This window comes from Schistocerca piceifrons, chromosome 3 (genome assembly GCF_021461385.2).
Source record: "Schistocerca piceifrons isolate TAMUIC-IGC-003096 chromosome 3, iqSchPice1.1, whole genome shotgun sequence".
NCBI classification, from domain to species: Eukaryota; Metazoa; Arthropoda; class Insecta; order Orthoptera; family Acrididae; genus Schistocerca; species Schistocerca piceifrons.
Genome location: NC_060140.1, coordinates 554,287,441 through 554,305,772, shown reverse-complemented (window position 1 = coordinate 554,305,772; position 18,332 = coordinate 554,287,441). Strand labels below are relative to the sequence as shown.

General features: G+C 39.8%; 1 protein-coding gene across 4 annotated transcripts in view; it reads right to left on the bottom strand.

Moving 5' to 3' along the window:
- The window catches only part of LOC124789515 (TATA box-binding protein-associated factor RNA polymerase I subunit B), a 333,200-nt gene that overhangs the window by 32,538 nt on the left and 282,330 nt on the right, over nucleotides 1-18,332 (bottom strand). For 3 of the 4 annotated variants that reach the window (XM_047256902.1, XM_047256904.1, XM_047256905.1), the window contains exon 9: nucleotides 4,913-5,133. In XM_047256902.1, the coding sequence (XP_047112858.1) occupies nucleotides 4,913-5,133 (221 nt within the window). The remainder of the gene's footprint in view (nucleotides 1-4,912; nucleotides 5,134-18,332) is intronic. The other variant, XM_047256903.1, reaches the window with a different exon arrangement.

Genomic DNA, 18,332 nt, shown 5'->3' with positions numbered 1-18,332 from the left:
TTTCTAGGGATTTTTTGATAATACTTTTCCAGAAGCCCGATGCTCAGCACAGCACCTTTGTGTTTTCAAAGTCGAAGGTGTTTTCTTCCTTAGTCACACACATCTGATATGTTCTTCACAGTGTTTGGTTATATAGTGCTGTGTTTGTCCAATGTATTGTTTTCCACATTCACATGGGATGCTATATATTCCCGGCATGTTAAGCTTCAGCGGGTCTTTGGCAGAACCTAGGGGCTCCCTCGTCTTCGGTGGTGAGCAGAGAACAGATGTGATATTGTGTTTGCCCAGAAGTCATGCAATTTTAGCTGAGAGCGATCCCATGTACGGAAGGAACACGACCCATTTGTCTTCCTTCTTCTTCTTCTGGGGTCGTCACCACTTCTTTCTTCCTTTTTAGTGCCCTGTTAATCTGCATTCTGCTGTAACAATTTTGGCAGAAGACTTCCCTCAGGTGTTGCAGCTCGGATGGTAGGCTGTCTTTGTCACTGATAGCGCGCGCCCTACGTACCAGAATGGTCAGCACTGTCTGTCTTTGTGCTGGATGGTGTCAGCTTTTTGCACGAACGTATAGATCCATGTGTGTCTTCTTCCTATGCACTGTATGGCCTAGTGAACCATCTGCCTTCTTCTTAATTAGTGTGTCAAGGAAGGGGAGGCATCAATTTGATATTTGGATTGATGCTGTTGAGGTTCTCCAGAAACTCATCTAACACCTGTCTGCCATGCCTCCACACAACAAAAGTGTCATCAACATAACGGAAGAAGTGCTTTGGTTCCTGTCTAGCAGCTTTAAGGGCCACCTCCTCGAAATGTTCCATGTAGAGTTTTGCAATCACCGGAGCCAGTGGGAAACTCATGGCCACACTGTTGATCTGCTTGAAGAATTCCCTGTTGCACTGAAAGTAGGTGGTTGTCAGTGTATGTTCGAAAAGGCTGACTGTTTGTGGTTCAAAGTGCTGAGCTAAAAGTGACAAGGGGTCTTGAAGGGGTGAAGAGCGACGTCACATCGAAGCTCATGAATAAGTCTTTCCTTTGTAGTCGCATGTCCCTGAGTACTTTTACGAACTCGGTTGAGTTACTCACATGGCGGCTGCAGTGTCCCGCAAGGGGTTTGAACAGCGTTGTTAGGTATTTTGCTAGTCTGTAGCTGTGAGAGTTGATGGTGTCCAAAATCGGTCTTGGAGACACCCCTTCCTTATGGATCTTGGGGAGTCCATAAAGGTGTGGAATCACTGCCACTCTGGAGTGCAGCTGCTTTTCATTGGCTCAGGTAAGTCATATTTCTTCAGCAGAGCTATCGTCCTTCTAGTCATCATCAAGGTTGGGTCCTTCTTCAGGTTCCTGTAGGCCCCATCTTGTAGCAGCACATTATTTTCTGCCAGTACTCATCGGTGCTTAATAGCACTGTTGCGTTCCCTTTGCCCGCTGGTAAGATTGTCATATCAGGGTCGTCTCTAAGGGGCTGGAGAGCTCCTCATCCTTCTGCAATTATGTTTAGGTAATCGAGATCTGTCAATTATTCTGCAGGTTTCCCGTCTGCCTTCTTCTGCTCCTCTTTTGAAAGCCCTTTTATTGCTTCTTCCACACTGCTGATAATATCCTGTTTCGAGATCTTTCTGGGGATGGGGGAAAAATTCAGTCCTTTTTTGAGGACCACGATTGTGGCAGTGTCCAGTTCTTTTCCAGTCAAATTAACCACAGCTCTGGTGTCATTCATCTCTTTGTCTGTCGTCTGAGTACTGGCTAGTCTGCCGAATTTACTGAGATGTTTAGATGTAGAGCCCAATTTCTGCACCTCGCTGCTGGAATGCGTGCTGCAGTCAGCCCACTCACTAGATAGGCTGTAATGCCCTTGCCAGTTGTAGGTGGCATGTGAGGAGGCTGCGTGCATTCCTGTCAAGTTCCTTCCGAGTAAACTGAATGCGCTCCCTTACTAAGGCCACACCTACTCACTGTAATACCTGGTCGGTCTTCTTTGATTTTACTGGGTGTCAAATAACTGCAAACTTTGGTACGATGTTCTCATCTTGACAGTGTTGTAGGAAAGCCAGTGTGCTAAGAAGTTTCACTTTCTTGATGTGTTCCTTCTGCAGCCGCTTGAAGCACAGACTATCTCCTAGCAGATCAACAAGGAGCTAAAAAGGAAGAAAGAAGTAGTGATGACCCCAGAAGAAGAAGAAGAAGAAGAAGAAGAAGAAGACAAATGATGCACATTCCTTCCTTATATGGTCCACTCTCATCCAAAATTGCACGACTTCTGGGTGAACACAATATCAAAACCGTTTTCCACCCACCACAAAAAAGAGGGAGCTCCTAGGTTCTGCCAAAGACCTGCTGAAGCTTAAAATGCTAGGAATATATAGCATCACACGTGAGTGCGTAAAACAGTACACTGGACAAACACAGCGCTGTATATCCAAATGCTGTGAAGAACATATCACATGTGTGCAACTAGGACAAAGAAAAATCAGCCATAGCAGAACATAGCACAAAGGAAGAAAACACCTTCAACTTCTAAAACATGTAAGTGCTGTGCCAAGCATCTGGCATCTGGAAAAGTATTATCAAAGAATCCCTAGAAATAACGATTCACAGCAACTGGTCAACAGGGATGAAGAATACCAACCAAGCGCAGCATGGAACCCTGTGATAGCAGGAGTCCGTCAGGATCGTGCCCGCAAACATCCTCCACCACAGACGCCGACAGAATGCCCACACCAAGAGCCGAACACGGCCGCCGGGGGGTGGCTGCTACCCCCACCACCGCACTCCCATGGCCGGACCACCACAGCCGCCCGAGGACTAGTGGAGGGGGGAGACTGCGCATACAAATATCCCACTCTCTGTGAATCCCGACACTTCGGCAGAAGATGGGTAGTATGACACTTCCCGAAACGTCGCGACATATCAACGCTACCACATGGCTCGAGACCCAAGAAACCTTCATCATCTTTGTGGCAGTCTGTGAATTTATTGGTTGATTATAATTTAAATAGCTGTTATAGATGGCTTCCTTCAGAAGATAACATTTATTTTATGATGTAAAAATGTATAAAAATAAAAAGGGAATACCACTAAGCAATTTTATATGAGAACCAAATACTATATTTATTTATAACTGGATTCTCCATACAAACTTACAGTGTACAGGAGATTATATGGATGAACATAATTAAGATATATTTTAGGTAACTAGTGGTAGGCTGTAGATTCTATAACGTTTTTGCTGTTCGAAAGTTAAGTATCTTTCATTTATGCCATACATCTCAATAGCAATGCACCTTTTTAAAATGTCATCTCTGTATGGCAGCATAGCAAGTGTAACATGGAATAACAGGTTTCAGACCTGGTGCAAAGTTTATAGCTGTTGTGCTTTCTAATTCTGCCTCTGTCTGCAATCAGGCATTTTTAACATCATACCTAATCTGTTTTATCTGTAGCTTTTGTTCCTGATTTTCTGTGTCGCTTTTTTTACAATCTGATCTGTTATAATATTTAGACTATTTTCTCTAGTCTGACTTTATTATTATCACTGTTAACTTCCACAGAAACCTAACCATCAAAAAAACAATTTCAGCAGTTTCTTCCTTATACTCAGTTCAGTACCAAACACCTCAGGATATTTTAATCTCTGCTGATCGATCACACATACAGGATAGCAGCTAGTCAAATATTTACCAAAGCGTCTTCGAAGCAAACACTTCAAAAATGAATTCACAGAATCCAGATACTGATGGCTCCAGATATGCAAGTATCGGTATAGCTAACTGAATACATGGAGTACACAGGCGTCTGAAGATGGCATTAATGAAATGCCAAAACTGGAAGTGTAAATAAAATAACTTCTCAGAACTTGCAGCTGTTTGGTGATTTTTGTTTGATAAATCAGGATATTTTGGTTGAAATATTCTTGTCTGTGTCATTCCAATCTTCATATTCAACACTCTTTATTACATTCTGCTTCCTAAACAAATAAAATTCTTTGATGTCAGCCAAGATAATATCCAACACTGATAGTTCCACCTCTTTCCAGTTACAGCATTTGACATCCTTACATTTGAACCTCAGCACTTAGCGATCATTAAGCCCACATATTTATAGGTAGTTAAGTAATTTAATATCTTCTTAGAACCTCACTGATGGTCAGAGCCACAATTATTTTCTCTTCTTGCACCTTTGCATCTACTGTAAGCTTTTTCTGCACACCTTTTCCATTGCTGATTTCCCTCAACTACTGCCTTATTATCTCTCTGATCTTCCTGTAGACATACCTTGTGTCTGGGATTAATATGCTGGCTCTTTTCCACCTCTATGGCACTGATCAACACTGAATTATGTCTCATGCCCGGTACTCACAGCTTTACTTCTGCCAGTACCTCGTCTCCTACCTTCCAAACTTTACAGAAGCTTTACACAAGGTCCCGAGTTCGAGTCTCGGTCGGGCACACAGTTTTAAACTGAATTATGTGATATTTTATCTTTAGCAGAAGTTTTCTTACGTGAAAACAACAAGATGTCACAAACTAATACTGCCTTTCATGCTCCCTTACCAGTTGGTCACTAACACAGTAGCTGTTATGAAGTCACAAGATATCTGAATGTTGAAGACTTTACAGAGTGCGTTCCCAAATTTCATTATTGTTTTTGTTGTTGAACAACTACTGGCGTTTCACCAACTGCTGTATGTTATATTAATACACTCACTGTATTTGTGGCTTCTACATTCTGATTCTGTCATGACATTTCATTAAAGTTAGTAACAGTTTTATTAACCACTCCATGCATTGTCCCCTGACTGACATGTCTTTCCTAAGGAATCCTGAAGAACAACATAGTAATAAGGTAAACATAGGATGAAAGTAAATCCCTGCTCCAATGAAAGTCCAAAAAATATTATTTGATAATATCTTACCCTTGAATAAATGGTCCATAGTCTTCACCTTTTCACATAGCCTTTCATCCTTGACAGCCCTTTTCCAGTGTTCAATTAGTTGCTGAGTATTACCTTCTTCTCTTGGATCTATTAAGTCTCGAGTGGGAATATGGTGTCTCACCAGTAGTTGCTTGCGTCTCTCAAACCAACACACCCATCTGTCCCAGCTGAAGAGTCGAAGATCGTCACCAACATACAGCCTTAATCACAAACAAATAATTCATGGACAGAGAAGGAAGATTTTTGTTTTATATATTAACGTGAAACCAATAAGGGGCACAGTCTGCTTTATGAAAGTCAATGGTTTACTAAGAACCATATTGTAATATTTTGTTGAGTAATTTTAAAATGTATTTCTTTTTTCAATTTATACATGGTTATTACAAGTGACTGATAATCTTTTATCAGTGTTAACATGGCTATATTTTTTTGACATTATATTTCAGAACTTTGCAGTCATAATGATAAACTTAAAAATTTGATTTTGTTTTGATGCAGCAGTTCCCACTTTCTTCCAGCCATCAACAGACCATTTTGTTTTCACAATTTCTATGCTTCCCCATATGCATTGCATCTATTGGTATCTTTCTAACTTTTGAACTTTCCATCTGGACTGGATTTCCCATTTTTCCATTTGCCAATGACAACCCCACTTTCGACATTGAACTGGACAATCAACAATGCTGTGTTGTGCTACAACAGTTGTTCTTTTAATTTATGTGTGAGAGTGGCTTGTACAATGCCAATAAAGTGGACGTTGACATGTACAATAGCAATACCAAGGACTTAACAGAAAAATGCAGTGCTTGCAGATGCCTAACTACTATAATTTCTTCAGCGGCAATTGCAAGCACAACAACAGTAGCTGGCTCAGCAACAACAACTCTTCTAAGTTCAGGAGCAGAGCACCAACACCAAATTGCAGATACTGCATACACAATATAAAAAATAGACACACACCTCATGCTTACTCAAAATTCAGCAGCCTCAATCCTGCTTTTCTTGCTTGCTTGAGCATAATCTACATCCCTTGCCATCATGTGTCTTATCATTAAGTGGTACATACTATTGGTTTATTTGTAAAGTTAAGTACAAGTTAGAATTTTTACAGTGTCATATGCTGTAGTCGCAATTGTGTACAGCACTGATTGCAGATTTAAAAAAAAAGTGAGCTGCCACTGTCAATCAACATGCCAAAATCTCAATTATGTTGATGATATAATCAGGAGAAAGAATACTGGCGTTCTACGGATCGGAGCGTGGAATGTCAGCTCCCTTAATCGGGCAGGTAGGTTAGAAAATTTAAAAAGGGAAATGGATAGGTTAAAGTTAGATATAGTGGGAATTGGTGAAGTTCGGTGGCAGGAGGAACAAGACTTTTGGTCAGGTGATTACAGGGTTATAAATACAAAATCAAATAGGGGTAATGCAGGAGTAGGTTTAACAATGAATAAAAAAAATAGGAGTGCGGGTTAGCTACTACAAACAGCATAATGAACGCATTGTTGTGGCCAAGATAGACATAAAGCCCATGCCTACTACAGTAGTGCAAGTTTATATGCCAACTAGCTCTGCAGATGATGAAGAAATAGATGAAATGTATGACGAGATAAAAGAAATTATTCAGATAGTGAAGGGAGACGAAAATTTAATAGTCATGGGTGACTGGAATTCGTCAGTAGGAAAAGGGAGAGAAGGAAACATAGTAGGTGAATATGGATTGGGGGGAAGAAATGAAAGAGGAAGCCGCCTTGTAGAATTTTGCACAGAGCGTAACTTAATCATAGCTAACACTTGGTTCAAGAATCATAAAAGAAGGTTGTATACCTGGAAGAATCATGGAGATACTAAAAGGTATCAGATAGATTATATAATGGTAAGACAGAGATTTAGGAACCAGGTTTTAAATTGTAAGACATTTCCAGGGGCAGATGTGGATTCTGACCACAATCTATTGGTTATGAACTGCAGGTTGAAACTGAAGAAACTGCAAAAAGGTGGGAATTTAAGGAGATGGGACCTGGATAAACTGAAAGAACCAGAGGTTGTAGAGAGTTTCAAGGAGAGCATAAGCGAACAATTGACAGGAATGGGGGAAGGAAATACAGTAGAAGAAGAATGGGTAGCTCTGAGGGATGAAGTAGTGAAGGCAGCAAACGATCAAGTAGGTAAAAAGACGAGGGCTAATAGAAATCTTTGGGTAACAGAAGAAATATTGAATTTAATTGATGAAAGGAGACAATATAAAAATGCAGTAAATGAAGCAGGCAAAAAGGAATACAAACGTCTCAAAAATGAGATCGACAGGAAGTGCAAAATGGCTAAGCAGGGATGGCTAGAGGACAAATGTAAGGATGTAGAGGCTTGTCTCACTAGGGGTAAGATAGATACTGCCTACAGAAAAATTAAAGAGACCTTTGGAGAGAAGAGAACCACTTGTATGAATATCAAGAGCTCAGATGGCAACCCAGTTCTAAGCAAAGAAGTGAAGGCAGAAAGGTGGAAGGAGTATATAGAGGGTCTACACAAGGGCGATGTACTTGAGGACAATATTATGGAAATGGAAGAGCATGTAGATGAAGACAAAATGGGAGATAAGATACTGCGTGAAGAGTTTGACAGAGCACTGAAAGACCAGAGTCGAAACAAGGCCCCGGGAATAGACAACATTCCATTAGAACTACTGATGACCTTGAGAGAGCCAGTCATGACAAAACTCTACCATCTGGTGAGCAAGATGTATGAGACAGGCGAAATACCCTCAGACTTCAAGAAGAATGTAATAATTCCAATCCCAAAGAAAGCAGGTGTTGACAGATGTGAAAATTACCGAACTATCAGTTTAATAAGTCACAGCTGCAAAATACTAACGCGAATTCTTTACAGACGAATGGAAAAACTGGTAGAAGCGGATCTCGGGGAAGATCAGTTTGGATTCCGTAGAAATGTTGGAACATGTGAGGCAATACTAACCTTATGACTTATCTTAGAAGAAAGATTAAGAAAAGGCAAACCTACGTTTCTAGCATTTGTAGACTTAGAGAAAGCTTTTGACAATGTTAACTGGAATACTCTCTTTCAAATTCTGAAGGTGGCAGGGGTAAAATACAGGGAGCGAAAGGCTATTTACAATTTGTGCAGAAAGCAGATGGCAGTTATAAGAGTCGAGGGGCATGAAAGGGAAGCAGTGGTTGGGAAAGGAGTGAGACAGGGTTGTAGCCTCTCCCCGATGTTATTCAATCTGTATATTGAGCAAGCAGTAAAGGAAACAAAAGAAAAATTCGGAGTAGGTATTAAAATTCATGGAGAAGTAAAAACTTTGAGGTTCACCGATGACATTGTAATTCTGTCAGAGACAGCAAAGGACTTGGAAGAGCAGTTAAACGGAATGGACAGTGTCTTGAAAGGAGGATATAAGATGATCATCAACAAAAGCAAAACGAGGATAATGGAATGTAGTCAAATTAAATCGGGCGATCCTGAGGGAATTAGATTAGGAAATGAGACACTTAAAGTAGTAAAGGAGTTTTGCTATTTAGGGAGTAAAATAACTGATGATGGTCGAAGTAGAGAGGATATAAAATGTAGACTGGCAATGGCAAGGAAAGCGTTTCTGAAGAAGAGAAATTTGTTAACATCGAATATAGATTTAAGTGTCAGGAAGTCGTTTCTGAAAGTATTTGTATGGAGTGTAGCGATGTATGGAAGTGAAACATGGACGATAACTAGTTTGGACAAGAAGAGAATAGAAGCTTTCGAAATGTGGTGCCACAGAAGAATGCTGAAGATAAGGTGGGTATATCACATAACTAATGAGGAGGTATTGAATAGGATTGGGGAGAAGAGAAGCTTGTGGCCCAACTTGACTAGAAGAAGGGATCGGTTGGTAGGACATGTTTTGAGGCATCAAGGGATCACAAATTTAGCATTGGAGGGCAGCGTGGAGGGTAAAAATCGAAGAGGGAGACCAAGAGATGAATACACTAAGCAGATTCAGAAGGATGTAGGTTGCAGTAAGTACTGGGAGATGAAGAAGCTTGCACAGGATAGAGTAGCATGGAGAGCTGCATCAAACCAGTCTCCGGACTGAAGACCACAACAACAACAACATAACTGTAGGGCACATGACAGTGAATTCTTTAATGCTCAAGAGTGTGCTTAAAATTACTAAAAGTGTCAGAAAATAAATCAAATATTTCCCTAAGTTTCTTACATGAAATAAGCACACACACACACACATTTTTGTGTGCTTATTTCATGTAAGAAGCTTAGGGAAATGTGTGTATGTGTGTGTGCGTGTGTGTGTGTGTCTGTGGGGGGCAAGGGGGGGGGCGTATTATGCTGCATCACTTAATCAGAACACAGAATTATGCCCGTTCACAGTCAATAATAGGTGGGAAGAGGGCACTATTCACTGTGTTAAAATGAATTCTTCATCCTAAATTCAAAAGACACAAGTATTCTGTAAGAAGAGACACTCTACAATTCAGTCCCAGGGGCAGCAGGCGAAAGAACTATTAAATTACTTGGTGTGCATTTAAATGCTCACAATAAATAAAAGACCAAGGGAGTTGTGTGATAGATAGTGAGAGTTTCGTGGTTAATTGTTTCAGTGGGGAGAGGGAAGGGAAAGTGAGAAAGGAGGATGAGCAGGCTGAGGGAACATACTGTAAATCTATGCAGCATATAAACTGCAGTAACAACTGCTTGTAGGCTGGAACTGATACCGAGAGGTGATAAATAGTATGCATAATCTACAAAGGTGGCTTCAGCTCTCCCTCACATATGTCTTGTCACCCTTTTTGTGGAATCAGTAACCACTAAGTGCAGGAGCATTAAATAATTTAAAATTTGTTTCTTTCAAATACAAGCACAAAGAACTTCCCTGTGCTAGAAGTCTGACTTCAACCACATTTATCACAAACACATTTATATTCCACAGTAAAATTGGATCCATAATAACAGTGAGGTTTTGTATTTCTTCTGGTGCCATATTTCCATCAAGGTAGGAAGTTATGAAGGAAACTGGTCTGTTGGAGGGTCTTGTTCGAGCTCTCAGACAGACTCTAATGTACACTTCATTTTGTTCTCGACCTTTCCAGCATACCTTTAATAACATACCTCACCTGGACACGGCCTCAGCTTGTCCTCTAGCTAGCCAGAGCCAGTTTCTGATATTCAGGGAAGGGGGCTTTGTCCAGCCTAGAGATGATGTGCTGGTATTCCCAAATTCTTTCTAAATGGGTAAACCTGTCAGTTGATTTGGAGTGCATGAGATTTACCCAGGAAGGCCTGTGCTTTCAAGCACGCAGTAGAAATCAACTTTGAAAAGCCCTGATAGGGTGCAGCTCTTTACTGAAGAATGCAGTTAGCAAGAGCAGGAAATGGCCAATGGAAATATCCCGAATTCTGTTCCTAAGGCTGAAAAGGGCTGCTTGTGGTTAGCAAAACTGAAGAAGCACCAAAATTAGTGTTTAATGACCCATTGCCAATGAGATCATTAGAGACAGTGCACAAGTTCAGATTACGAAAAAATGGGGAAGGAAATTGGCCGTGGCCTTTCAAAGGAACTATCCCAGCATTTGCCTTAAGCAATTTAGGAAAATCATGGAAAACCTACATCGGGATGGTCAGGTGGGAATTTGAACCATCCCATCCTCCTGAATGCAAGTCCAGTGTGCTAATCACTGTGCTACTTCCATGCTTGGGCTAAACTGAAGACAGTTGGCTAACAGCCCCTGCGAGGTGTACTAGGTAAATCTTGTATCCTCTGTGCTGGTGTTTCAAAGTGTAGTTCTGAAGTCAGTAGTCCAGATCCTTAAACATCATCTAAGTTATTTTTCAAAAATGAAAAGCCTGCAAGAATTCCAAATGCATATCCAGTAGTCAGATCTTGGAATCTTTCTGAAAGAACTTAGAATGCTACAGGGTGTTTATTAATGATATAGGAGTACGGTAGTGACCATTTTAACTTCACCTTGCAGGTGAAAGCTTAAGGAATGCATTAGCCTGTGAACATTGCTGGTTATAAAGGGACAAACTGCCTCTACGATAACTCCATTGCAAGTGTACTAGCAATAGGCAGCTTCAGATGGCAAAGTCTGTGCTGAGGAATCTCTTTTGTGATCCGCTATTTTGGCCATTTAAGCAAATTATGTTACAAAGGTTGGTCGTTTCTGAGCCATATATGTTTTCTCAGCTTCCAAACTGGCTGTTCTTATTGTGATTATCATCCAAAAACAAGTGACAGCCACAAATCTAAACCTCTTTGTTGCCTTTGTAGTTCACATAGAATAGAGGAGTTGAACAAGGGTTCCCATCTTCATGTGCAACTTGCCACATTTTCCACATATTTCTTGTCCATTTCACATTGTGTTGGTGTGTCCACTGTGCTGAGACTAAAACAGAACAGTGGGTCAGGGACATCTAGTCCCACTTAGTAGTTGCATTATAAGATTTAACTCCCATCACTAACATTGATAAGCAATGTTACAGCAGTAGTATTTCCAGCCCCTTAAATTAACTTTTTTTTAAAAATATGGTTCAACTTTACGGAATATGAATGTTGCTACAATGTGCACAGGCATTGTTGGAGAAACTGCAGGTGTCTTGTCTACTTTCCCATTCAATCACTTCACTTCAGGAGTTTATTTATGTCACATAAATGTCTCCCCTCTCTTTATTCAGGTTTCCTCCATTTGCGTTAGAATTCAGCATGATATGACTCCCCAGCTAGAATTTAGGGAGTCTTGCAATTCAATCAAAACTGGCACCAGCACATTTTGTTTTCTGAATCTTTTCAGCTTGATGAGACACTGTTATGGCCAACTGTTTTCCATTCCATATATTTGGCACATTTCAGTGTACCTACTACACATTGCAACCCTTTATGTGTATAAAAGTCTTCCATCTATGAATAATCAAAATAACTTTTTTTTTCTCAGCTGAAGCCCTGCTGTTAAGGGGATACTACTGCCTCCAACTGGTACACCATGTGTTAAAATGGATGTCATTGTGTTCCCACGAGCAGTTAGGGATATGAAGCTGTGCACCTAAGGAGAGGTGCTTCCCCTGGTAAGCCTACTATTGTACATCAACGGCCATTCACTACATTGGCATATAGCACAACTTGAAATAGAGGATTTGTAAGAAATATCTGTTGTATTCATGATCAAGGTAATTAAGGCATGATCCCTGCTCCTTGTAACACACAATGTTCCACTGCCTCGGCACGCAGTGGTCACCTTAGCAGGCACAGATCCTATGATCACAGATTCCTGGCAGTACTCACCAGACCTCAGCCTGATTCTGGATTTACCAAATCCAAACTCATCTAACCAAGACTAAGATATCTAATGTGATTGCCATTTTGCAACACGAGGAGGCACATAATGCCTATAAAATTCCATGACTGCTGCTTTCATTACACCCCGGATAGAATCTCAAGTGCCAACAATTGTTTACGAATTCCTTAATCTACAATTATCCAGTTTATACCTGACAATGAAGTTTTGTCAGCAGCATCCTAATTGGAGGAAGTATTAGCTATAGCTCTGGCTTATGAAGCATCAGTGAATCCAGAACATAAGATGTAAAGCAGAATTCAAAAATTCATTGAATTCAGCTCAGTAATTTTCCACTCAGCATCCCTTCACCTGACCCTGCTGCAAAGAGATACAGCCACTGATTCCATAGTATTTTTACATGGCATCACCCCCAGAGAATTGTTATATGGCATCAGTCTGCTCCAGCCATCAGTTGCAAACATTCTCTGCATGTACTGTGGAAGTTTCAACTAGCAGCAGTGCAACACCAAGATTGGAAGAAGTTTATATGTTTAAGTACAGATTTATGATCAGCAACCATGCCGGATGCAAGTCATCAACACACACATTCATGGTGCTACCTATACACAGTTGCACAGCAGATTATCCTTTGCATCATTATCAAAATACAGTATGCACTAGTAACACCCCAACTGCTTTAACTTAGCTAGTTCTCTACATGATTGTTAAGCTATCAACTAGCCATAGCAGTTCCAAGCAACTTCTTTGCATAGTAGACACGTTACTCGTGCTACCACATAGAAAAAGAAAAGATAATATTGTTGCTTATAAAAGAAATATTAATGTGAATGGGACAATGAACTACACTATACTATGTTATACTATATATGGATCAGTGACCACAAGGACATTGTAGCAAGACTGAATACCACTGTAAAATCCAAACCCACCAAAATAAACACAAAATATATCTATTTTTTTAAATAAAAATTTGCTTATCTGATTACACAATCGTAGATCACATGTGGTTTTAATTCAAAGAAACAGTTTCGATGGGAGCCGAGAGATATATACACCAAATACATTAATAAGAGACAGTACTGATCCCCCATGGTATGCAAAACAGATCAGAACACTGTTGCAGATGCAATGAAAGAAGCATGCCAAATTTAAAAGAATGCAAAATCCCCAAGATCAGCAACGTTTTACAGAAGCTTAAAATTTAGTGTGATCTTCAATGAGAGATGCTTTTAATAGTTTCCACAGCAAAACTGTGTCTCAAAATCTGGCAGTAAGTCCAAAGAGACTCAGTCATATGTAAAGAACACCAGCAGCAAGATGCAATTAGAACCTTCAATGCGTGATAACACTAGTGATGTTACTGATGACAGTGCCACTAATGCACATTTGCTAGGACATGGGGCTCTTAAATTCCTTCACAAAACAAGACACAGTAAATATTAGACAATTCAAAACAAGAACAACATCCAATGTGAATGACTTAGAAGTAGATTTCCTCGGTGTAGCAAAGCAACTTAAATCTCTCAATAAAGGCAAGGCCTCTGTTCCAGATCGTATTCCAGTTAGGTTCCTTTGACTATATGCTGACACAATAGTTCCATACTTGCAATCATGTACAATTGCTCAATCACTGATATATGCATACCTAAAAACTAGAAAGTTGCGAAGGTCACACCAATACTCCAGAAAGAAAATAGGAATAATCCACTGAACTACAGACCCATAACACTAACATCGATTTGCAGTAGGATTTTGGAACATATACTGTGCTTGAACATTATGAATGACCTCGAAGAAAGCAATTCACTGACAATAGCCTACAAGGATTCAGGAAATATCATTCTTGTAAAACACAATTAACTACTTATTCTCACAAAGTAATGAATCCTATCAACGGGGGATGACAAACTGATTCCATATTTTTAGATTTCCAGAACATCTTTGATACCATTTAATACAAGAGACTTCTAATCAAATTGCATGTCTATGGAATATGATCTCAGTTGTGCAACTGGATTTGTGATTTCCTGCCAGAAAGGTCACAGATTACAGTAACTGACAGAAAGTGATTGATTTAGGAGACAATCTGAGAAGCCTTTTTAGACTGTTTGCAAATGATTCTATCATTTATCATCTTGTAAAGTCATCAGATGATGCAAACCAACTGCAAAATGGTTTAGACAAGACATCTGTATGGCGCAAAAAGTGGCAATTGACTCTAAATAATGAAAAGTGTGAAGCATCCACACAGTGCCAAAAATAATTCACTAAATTTTGATTACACAATACATCATTCAAATCTAAAGGCTGTAAATTCATCTGAAAAAAAAAAAAAAAATGCAATATGTCTACTAAAGAGACTGCCTACACTGTGCTTGTCCGTCGTCTTCTGGATGATTGTTGCATGACATGGGATCCACATAATATAGGATTGACAGAGGACATTAAAAACATTCAAAGAAGGGGAGCTTGTTTTGTATTAGCATGAAATAGGGGAGAGAGTACCAGTGATATGATACGTGGATTGGGGTGACAATCATTACAATAATGGCACTTTTCGTTGCAGCAGGATCTTCTCATGAAATTTCAATCACCAACTTCCTCCATCAAGTGCAAAAACATTTTGATGGCACCACCTAAATAGGAGAACTAATCATATCAGAAATCAGAGCTCACACTGAAGATTTAAGTGTTTGTTTTTCTCGTGCACTATTCAAAAGTGGTTCAGTAGAGAAATAGCTTGAAGGTGGTCTGATGAACCCTTGGCCAGGCACTTAACTGTGAATTGCAGAATAATCATGTAGATGTAGGTGTGATATTGTAATAGATAAGCTATTGTCTGACTATCAACAAAAGACATAATAGAAATCTTCCCAAATAATGATGTTGAAGGACAAAGATGAGCCCATAAGAAGAAAAATTATGAGAAAAGTAAAACATAATTACACTCATAAAAATGTATAAACTTCACAATAATAATAATAATAATAATAATAATAATAATAATAATAATCCCGTGTGGAGTTGATAGTCTCCCATCGGGCACCTCCCCAGGTGGCGGATAGGGGAATGCTCTTCAGATATGGAGGGTACCGGGGAAATAAAATACCCGGGCTGGACCAAAACTATCAACTGAAATCCACTAACGTCTGCCTGGTATCCAGCGGTTAGGGGTCAGCGTCTGTTCGCCTAGATGGTGCGGCTGCAGCAACCTTCTTGATCTCAACAATCAAGTCGTATTCCTCGTGATCTTTCCTCAGAAGGACCACCACCAAGTTAGTTTTCAACTTGAAAACCAAACATGATGATAACACAAGGAATGAATCCACTACCCCGGGCACCAGTCGCAAGGCTGGCTTTACCTGGTCATCGGATTCCGGGGGACCAGGAGCATCATGTTACGCCTAAGGTTGAGAACCAGACGACATCCAAATTATTACACACAAAACAAAGACACTTCATCAGTACACTTAATACTAATACTCTTTTCAAACTGGGCAAGATCAAACAACTTACAGACGTGCTGCAAAAATTCCAGATCAAAATCCTTGCAATCCAGGAAACACGATTTACGGACGAAAACAATTTTGATACAGACAACTACAGGATCTACAAAGGAAAACCAGCAGTTAAAACTAATGAGAAAGGACTCAAACAGTTTGGCACAGCATTTGCAGTCCACAAATCTATCAGTGACTCTGTCATTGACTTCCAGTCTGCCTCAGAACGTATATCAACGCTCTCCGTCAAATCGGTCAACAAAGCATATACCTTGATCAACGCACACGCACCCACAAATACCTATAACAAGAAGAACCGACAGAAAGTGGATGACTTCTGGAATGACCTTGAAGAGACGACCAACAAAATTGCCAAACACCATGTAATAATCTTGTTAGGCGACTTTAATGCACAATTAGGCAAAGAGAAAAAATACAGGAAAATCACCGGAATCCATACAGCTCACAAGAGAACTAACAAGAATGGGGAAAGATTGATAAGCTTTTGCGAAAATTTCGGCCTCGAACAACAAGAAACTGTATACTTGGAAGACGCCCAACACAATGTTGGGTGAATTCCAGATAGACCATGTGGCCATCTCCAAGAGTAACACAGCAGAAATTCTGAATGTGAAAACGAGAAGAAGATTTTTTGACTCAGAACACCATCTCCTACAGATAGAGACCAGATTACAACCCAATAGAAAAAAGCCAAAACTAAACAAAGTGCTGAGACCAGACCCCGAATACATAAAACTCAACAAGGAAAACATCTTACAGGAAATTAGTCAGACAAACACCACAAACTGGACAGAACTTGTGGACGTCCTCAAGTCCACGATGAAATTGGGTCAACCCCCGAGAAGGAAAAAACACAGGTGGTGGAATATAATATGTGACCAAGCAATAGAAGAAAGGACCAATGCCTGGAAAAACTTCAATAGTCACAAAACATCAGAAAAATGGCAACAATTTCTAGTAATCCGAAAACAAACATCGAAAACTATTCGTAGGGAAAAAAGAAATTATGACAAACGGCGACTAGATGAGATAGAACAAGATTTTAAGAAGAACAACACCAGGAATTTTTATAAGACGTTTAAAGAACATATTGCAGGATACCAGCTACCCAATCTTTGTTTCAAGAAACCGGATGGTTCACTAGAAACTAACACGAAGAATAACTGCCAAATCCTCGCAGACGATTTCAACAAACTTCTCAACTGCGAAAGACCTACAGAGGATATTCACTACAAGACGTCTACACCAAATCCTGACGCTAAACCGCCAACCATCAACGAAATAGTAGAAATTATCAAGACACTGAAAAACAACAGAGCCCCAGGAGAAGATGGAATTATTGCAGAACTATGGAAACTAAATGATGAAAGATTAACAGGAAAAATTCACAAAATCGTATTAAACATTTGGGAAACAGAACATATCCCTTCTGAATGGAAATGTGCACTCATCCATCAACTCCACAAAAAAGGGGACAAAACTGAACCGAATAATTACAGGGGTATCTCACTCGTACCGGTCACATATAAAATCCTATCAAAAGTTCTCATGAATAGAGTAGAAGAACAAGCTGACCCACAAATAGGAGAATACCAGGCTGGTTTTCGCAAGGGACGAGCATGCATAGAGCAGATCTGGAATCTGAAAATGATTCTCCAGATGAGAAACACCCAAAACACAGTGGTTACTTTTGTAGATTTTAAAAAGGCCTACGACTCAATAGACAGTAGCGCTCTGCAAGATGCTGGAAGAATTCAGCATTGACAGAAAGACAATAGCAATCATTTGGGAAACATTAACTGACACAGTCTCTAAGGTTAAATTTATGGGGGATATCTCAGAACCATTTGAAATCCAAACTGGAGTGCGACAGGGTGACGGACTTTCACCATTACTCTTTAATATCATTCTTGAAAAAATTATCAGGACATGGGAAAAAGAAGTCAAAGGAATCCAAATTGGCATTAGAAAAGATAATACATTCAATGAGAAGTGTTTAGATTTTGCGGATGACCTTGCAATCCTCACAAATAATACAAAAGAAGCCGCTAACGCCATAGTGAAGTTACACGAAATTGCACAAAGAACTGGCCTGCAAATCTCATATGAGAAAACCCAGTACATAGAAAGAGTGCCACAAGACAAATTGCCAATTGTGACAACCCATGGGAAAATCGTACAAGTACCACATTTTAAGTACCTGGGAGAAATCGTTCAGCCATCAGGGATCAACCTAAAGGCCAATGAGGAAAGAATAAAAAAACTACAGAAAGCATATAAACTCATGTGGAACTATTATAACAAAAAGTTGATATGCATTAACGCAAAATTGAGGCACTACAACACTGTCGTACTTCCAGAGGCACTGTATGCTTCTGAAACAACGTAAATAGGTGGGCAAACTAAAATCAAAGAAATAGAGAAACAAGAAAGGAAAATTCTCAGGAAAATTTTTGGCCCGATACAAAAGCAAGCAATCTGGAAGAAGAGACCAACATCAGAATTATATAAATACACAGACAAGATTACGGATACAATAAGGAAAAGAAGAATGCAGTTTTACGCACATAT